At 52.2% G+C, this 7,326-nt stretch overlaps 1 protein-coding gene across 1 annotated transcript; it reads left to right on the top strand.

Annotated features, from left to right (window-relative positions):
- Positions 1-2,581: 2,581 nt before the first annotated feature.
- On the top strand, positions 2,582-4,627 carry LOC125550668 (LOB domain-containing protein 39-like). The gene is made up of 2 exons (XM_048713714.1): positions 2,582-3,000; positions 3,991-4,627. Exons 1-2 carry the CDS (start codon positions 2,817-2,819, stop codon positions 4,506-4,508), a joined length of 702 nt encoding a protein of 233 aa, XP_048569671.1. The 5' UTR covers positions 2,582-2,816; the 3' UTR covers positions 4,509-4,627.
- Positions 4,628-7,326: the final 2,699 nt, after the last annotated feature.

A 7,326-nucleotide genomic window follows, 5' to 3' on the forward strand; every position in this document is an offset into this window, starting at 1 on the left:
GGCCCAGTAGTACTGTACGTTCGTCTCCGACGACGACAACAACGACGAGGCTGATTCAGCAGCGTCATCGTCGTCGGCCAGGCCGCCCCGCCCCCTTGTATAAACACGGCGGGTCCCGTGGGCCGTGGCACACCCCGGGAACCGAAGCTGCTCACGACGACGCCGGAGTCAACGAGAGGGAATCCAGTTCTCCTTTGCGGCTCGCTCGCTCGCGCGGTCCAGTTGCCACGCTCCCTCTTCTTCCTGTGAGTGCCCGTGCCCCACGTCCACATATAGCAAAAACCCGAGTGCCCACACGCACAGTCACACGGGATGTGACCGATCCTGCATGCACCTGACCTGACCCGACCCGACCTGGCCCTCCCATCCCATTTCCGTCGCCCGACGGCGCACGTCAGTACGTCACGCCGCACCCGTCGACCAGCAACAGGAACGAACCACAGCACACACACCCCGCCACTACTCCAAACTAAAGGCTTCGGAGAATGGCCCACCACTCGTACCGTCGTAGAAGAAAATGGGCAGCCGAAAGGAAAAGCTGGTGCATATAAAAACCAGCTAGTTGCACCCAGGCCAGAATGCCAGATACACGCGCGGGTGTGAGAGAGAGAGGAGCCACGATCCCGGAGCGGGGAGGGAATGGGAATGTACGGGTGAATCGAGTCGGGGTCGAAGGGCCAGGCTTTGATGGATGGAGCCGGGGTTGGTTTTGCCGGGGATGTTGGAGGAGCGGCGGCCTCGGCCCTTGGCGCCGCCCAAAGGGCAGGGCCAAGCCGACTCCATTCCAACTCCACCACGGCCACCCGCCCGCCCCTCGCTCGCTCCCGGGGCCCCGCACCGGGCCGTAGCTTTCGTCGCTCCGAACTCTCTTTTGTGCTTTGCCTCCTCGCTTTGTTCCTATCCACAGGCCTCCTTCCCTGGCTTAAATTAATCAGACGTCCGGCTTAGAACTCCACTGCTGCCGCCTGCCGGGATCCTCTGCTGCCTCCGCTGACCCAGCCACGCATGCGTGTTTCGGTTAGGACTTAGGACGAAGCGTGCAATGCGGTTTTACGTGGATGAAATGAAACCATATCGTATCTCGGCGTTAATTGTTCAAGCCGAATTGAGAGTGAGCACACGGCACAGGTGCCAAGGGAAAACTCGAGAAATGATAAGCCCTTGCATGCATGCATGCATGCGGAGGGGCTTGTTATTCTCGGATTGAGATCATTTGTAGTATTGTACAATGTTGTAGTGTGAATGACATGTGGGGCTCGGTCCACATAAACGGTGCGCTACAACAGAGGATCCTTACCCGTTATCCTCACTGCTTGCATCATAGGTAAACATGGCAACTCCGGCATATTCGAGGATGCTCGGCCGTCCATACCTGGCCCATCCAAACAACCAAGGTTATTTCAACAAATTTCTTTAAATTTCTACAAAAGTCTGTAGCCTTTCAAAAAAATTTTTACTCGACCCTAACATAGAGACAACCCTATGGCATTGCAATGTAAGGTCAAGAAAAGGATCCGACCGCTTATGCGGCGTCAATATACACAACGAGGGCTACTTTTTTTAGAGCCATGATTCGAGCCTTGGTCGATAGCCCCACTCCAGGAGGTCTTTACAACCGTACTAGAGAGTGCATGTCTATTTTTCAACCTTTTGCAACTAACAAATACTCTAGTAAAGAAAACTGGGTGTCAAGACTATTTAATATCCAAGACAACAATGCCTAGATGGGCTGTGTAGGGAAACTATGAGCGGCACATCGATTAATGCATAAAAACCTTATACTCCCTCCAATTCATATTAATTGTCCGCTAACTTAGTACTCCCTCCATCCGGAAAAACTTGTCCGAGAAATGGGATCCGGACAGAGGGAGTATAACTTTAGCCAGATGGAGGACTTAAGATATTTAGTTAAATTGGCAAACTGCTTCCTTGGCTCAGAAATACATACAATAATTACTATTCAAAAAAAGTAAAGACAATAATTTGATAGTCCAATCCAAGTTTTAGCCACATCTTTTTGAGCAAATTAATATGCATCAAGTTGCACAAATACACGTTTAGCACAGTTAAGTAGGGTGGATCATCGTCCTAGCACTCGATGACAAAGGGCTACGGTTTTAGCACAAAAATGTTTAGTCGTACAGGCTGTTAAAGGTTTCTACAGGCTCGTTCCAAACTTTCTAAACACCCCCCCCCCCCTCCCCCCGATTTCAATGGAGGTGGGTGGGCTCGTGCCTCTACTAATGACCAATTAAAAACCGCCACAACACCCTGTAAACCCCTCGTCCCTGTAACATCTTACGTGTAGCAAAGCTCGTTTGAGCATGTGGGCACAGAGCTAGCAAGCGGTGAGCACGCGTAGAAGATCCCGTGAAAGCAGAGACTGGTGCGGACCGAGGCCATCGCGGCAACACGGGGGCGCCAACCGCCCAATGTCATTGGAACCCCGCAGCACCAACCAAATATTTCTCCTCCTCCTCGAGCCCGCGGCCCCCAGCCTCCCACTTGGGCGCATCCATACATATTTCCATTTCCACAGGCCAAGCAGGAAGGAAGCATCGCCCCTCCTCTATATAAGCGCCCCGGCAGTCTCCGCTCTCCTCTGCTACTCCCTACCAGGCTACCACTCCTCCTCTCCGCCGCATATCGACACCGACAGACGGACGTCCAGTTTAGCAGCAAGATCTGCAGCACGTACTCCGCCAGCTCAACCACCGCCCGCGCACCTCCGGCGTACGGCGGCCGATACGGTGATCGACTGTCCAGGCTCCATCCGTCGATCGACGGAGTGCCGCGCCGTTGGTTGATCCGTCGAGATGAGCTGCAACGGGTGCCGCGTGCTGCGCAAGGGGTGCAGCGACGCCTGCGTGCTGCGGCCCAGCATCGAGTGGATCGACGGCGCCCAGCCGCAGGCCAACGCCACCGTCTTCGTCGCCAAGTTCTTCGGCCGCGCCGGCCTCGTCGCCTCCCTCGCCGCCGTCCCGCTCCACCACCGCCCAGGTACTTACCACCATCTCGCTCGCTACCTTACTTTTAACGCAATTCTTCATCCAGTAGAGTAGTGGCAGATATTTGGAAGGGCAGATGGGCTGTCAAGAACGCGGAGAACGCAAAACAGCTCTTCAGGCTACGCGAGGGCCGGCCGGCGTTGTCGATCACAGTCGCGATTAGTTTAGTGCACTACAGTACAATCTTATCTTATCTTACCTCCGCTAGCTATGGCTAACTTTACCTCGGTGATCAGTACAACCTAGCTAGCTAGCGCGCGGCCACCTGTACGAAAAGTTAAAAACCCATCGCCTTGGTTTCGTCTCGGTGAACAATGTTACCCACGCAGCCGGGCTATAGCTTAGACATGACCTATCTATGAAGGCAGTGTTATAGTAGATTATTTTAAGCGTTCTTTTGGACGGTACGCGGCCTTCCGACGCCCCCATGGGTCAGACTGGCTAAAGGAGAGAATCTTTTTAGCCACGCTCCCAATTGCGCTTTGCCAAACACAGAAATCCTTAATTAAAGAGTGCTGGGAGATATGCTAATTAATCATGGCGATTGCCCTCCGACCTCTGTCGAGAGGTCAATTCATATCTTTTGCCCCTTCGGCGCTGAATCGTCCACCCATGCTACAGACTCGCATAGTCCGGACAACATTTCAGGATTTCTAGAATCTTCGGTTGATAAATAGCCATGATACTTAGCCTACCCGTAATGAGAGTATCATAAGTAGTATCATGCATGCCAACTAAGCAATTTTGATGAAGTGACATAAAATTAAATGAAGAAAAAGAGCCTTGAGTATCCTATCATGATACCGTATCATATTAAATGATGTGCTATTTTGTGTCATGCATGACAATAAATGTTGGTATTAAAAATGTAGTATTATAGACTAGTATCATATGCATGATACTAATATATGATACTCCCCATTCCGGCATAATTATATGTTAGGGTTATTGGGTGATTAACGTGTGGTGTCATTTGGTGCAGCCTTGTTCCGGTCGCTTCTGTACGAGGCGTGTGGGCGGACGATCAACCCGGTGAGCGGCGCCATCGGGCTCATGTGGACCAGCAACTGGGACCTCTGCCAGGCCGCCGCCGAGGCCGTGCTGCGCGGCGACTCCCTGCGCTCGCTCTCCGCCGTGCCCGCCGCCTTCACGGAGCGCGACATGGCCGGCCTCTACGGCAACGTCGGCACCAACACCGGCAGCTCCTCCTCCCTCCACTCCTCGCCGGAGAACTCCACGTCCGCGCCCGCCAGGAAGCGGAGCAAGAACAGCCCCGGCTGCGGCGCCGTAGGAGGGCAGCAGCAGGTGAAGCTGCCGGGGCCGGGGCCGGTGCTGCAGTCGTGCGAGCTGGACCTCTGCCTGACGCCCTTGTCGTCGCCGCTGGCCGGCGGGAGGCGAGGCGGCGCGTCGGACGAGTACTCCACCACGACGTGCTGCGAGGAAGCCAGCGGCGACGCGGCGGAGGCCGGGGCGCCCCCGCTGCTGAACCTCTTCAACTGAGAGACTGAGTGTAAACTGTAATTGTGCAGTTCGTGTGTGGGTTAATTAGTTGCATCGGTGTTAGTCAATGAAGCTTTTTGGGACGTGCAACTTGGTTTACAAATGTTCGATCGCTGTTATTTTTTTGCATGAGTCAGCTAACAAGTCGTCTCTCTAGTTCTAAAACAAACATGAAGTGGTCCGTGGTGAGACACGCATATATCATGTTGTACATGCTTAGTTGCAGATAGTTGCCGTGAAGTGCAGGCATGGCCAACACACGTAACATTTTCGTGACAGAGAGGGTGCGGTCTTTGGCAGGCGATGCTCGACGGCATCGCTGGATAGGACGTCGGTGCATGGTTCTGGGCCGCGATGACCCTGACATGCAGCGGCATGGGTAATTTGTCTCTGGTTTTTACTAGGGGATCTTCCTTTTTTTTGAAAGGAACAGACTAGTATTCCTTATGATGACAAAGTTCAGTACAAACTCACGGAAGTGGCCTAACCAGTTCAGTACAAACTCAGGGAAGTGGCCTAACCAGTTCAGTACAAACTCATGGAAGTGGCCTAACCAAGTCTCACATACGCCACTCCCTAGAGGAAAACGTCCATTTTAAACCTTGAATTCGTAGACGTCCGGCGAATCAAACCCTGAAGTCGAAATCCCTGTCGTTCTGACCCTGAACTAATTAATCCCGGTTCAAATCAAACCTTAGTGTCGCTTCCCAAACGGGGATTGCCGACGTGGCAATGGGATGGCCGGGATGGGTCGTTCGGCGCGCGGCTGAGGCGATATTAGTGGGCCGGCCCAGTTCGGCCCGTCATTTCGCTTCGTTCTCTCAGCGTCCCCCTAAATTCTTCCTTCTCTGGCGACGGCAATGGCGACCGGCAGTTGATCGCCACCTCAGGGACGATCGTGACGGCGCGACGACGCGTCGAAGAAGAAGGTAATGTCCTGGATGCCCTCCTCCCTTGTTATTCATAGGTTGGAGTAGTTGCGGCATTAGGGTTAGGGTTTCAGTGGCAGATTTGGGGACGATTTGGGTGACGCAAAAAGATTGATTTTTTTTGTGAAGGGAATAGGTTGTTATGCTTTATTTTGATCGCGGTGTATGTTTTTTCAGTGAAATCATGGACTCAAGTGAGATTTTGAACGTTCGGTTTCGTATTGGAGGGAAGTTCATCCGCATTGGTCCAAATTTGGACTATGTTGGAGGAGATCAAGCAATGTCAGAGATTGAGAGGGATAAATTGTCTCTGTAGGAAGTGAAAGGCTATTTAAAAGATCATACTCAGGTCCCGTTCGGAAGCTCTCTAGAGCCAGCTTCTTAAAATCTCATCCGAGAAGCCAGCCCGAACGGTTATCCTCCGAGAAGCCAGCTCCGCGGAGATAAAGAATCCAGCGTGCAAATTTATGGGAAACGAGAAGCAGCGCCGGCCCAGCTTCACAGAAACCAGAAGGTGGAGTTCCTCCAAATTACGGTAGGAATGCCACCCTGAAACGTTTTCCTGGCTCAAAGCCCAGCTTGTTGGCCCGACGAGAGCTGCTCGTACAGAAACACGTGCAGCGCTCCTCTGCTCTCCAACCCTAGCAGCCGCCACCCTGTCGGCGGCCGGCCGGCGCGCCCCCGCGCCGCCGCCAGTCTCCGCCGCCGCGCCTCGCATCTCTGCCTCGCCCCGCCAGTCTCCGCCGGCGCACCTCCACGCCGCCACCAATCTCCGCCACCGCGCCTCGCACCTATGCCAGGCTGGGAGCTGAATCAGTGTGCCGAACGCCTCCTGCTCCTCACGGAAGCTGGCTGGCAAGATGAGAAGCTGGAGCCAGCTCTTTTTAGAAGCGAGATGACTTCCGAACGGGGCCTCAGTTGATGGAATCGATGAAGTTCTATTTTCTGCTTCCTGGAAAAGAGCTTATCAATGGCTTAGTGTTCCTTAATGATGACAGTTGGTGTCTGAAGATGGCTGAGTACATTTGTGTTGGAGGAGTTGCTGATGTGTATGTGGAGTATCATGGAGAGGAAGATAGCAATGACAACAGCAGTGGGAGTGATTTTGAGGATGAAATCATGGAACAGAGTGATGATGATGAAGTAGATGCAGTTATAACCGCTGAAGAACCAGATGCAGTTATAACTGCTGATGAACCAGATGCAGTAACTGGTGTTGAACCTGCAAAGTCTGACACTGATGTGCTCATACCTGATGAAACTGGTGTGATCACTCAAAGAATTTGCAGCCCCTTGAAGCAGAGAAGAAGCAATGCCAGAGAAGTAGATGTGGATGAAATGGCAGGCATGGAAGGAGTTTTTTCTCAGGTTTTGGATCCAAGTCAACCTGCATCAACCCGTGCTTCTGAACCTCAGGCTTCAGGGCATGTCAATAACCAGATGGTGATAGCTGCAAATGTTGACAGTGGCAATCAAAATTCAGACTCAGACAGTGACACTGAATACATTGGACATACTGATGATAGTGGGGAGGATTCAGAAGTTGTGGAGCTCAGGAGACATGCTAGGAAATTTAAGAAAAGGATGAGGGACTCCAAGAGCTAGATAGGTAGGGATGCTACAGGGACAGTGCCAATTGAATTGATTGCCAACATGGAGGAGCAAATTGAAAGAGAAGAAATGGATTGGAACTATGATTCATCTGATGAGGACTACAGGTATGATGAAGATTCAGATGGTCATATAAGAAAGAGGAAGAGTACATTCCCAAGATACAACCCTGAAAGTGAAATACCACATTTTGCTTTGACCATGGTTTTTAGAAGCAAGAATCAGCTGTGCAAAGCTTTGAGAAGATATGGACTAGTAACAAAGAGGAGCATCAAGTT

The sequence above is a fragment of the Triticum urartu genome, chromosome 4, assembly GCF_003073215.2.
Source record: "Triticum urartu cultivar G1812 chromosome 4, Tu2.1, whole genome shotgun sequence".
Lineage (NCBI taxonomy): Eukaryota > Viridiplantae > Streptophyta > Magnoliopsida > Poales > Poaceae > Triticum > Triticum urartu.

Bases quoted from the DNA above. Each gene is read 5' to 3' on its own strand.
- LOC125550668 (XM_048713714.1), top strand. From the start codon at position 2,817: ATGAGCTGCAACGGGTGCCGCGTGCTGCGCAAGGGGTGCAGCGACGCC. The intron at 3,001-3,990 runs GTACTTACCACC...CATTTGGTGCAG, and splicing joins CCCGCTCCACCACCGCCCAG to CCTTGTTCCGGTCGCTTCTG.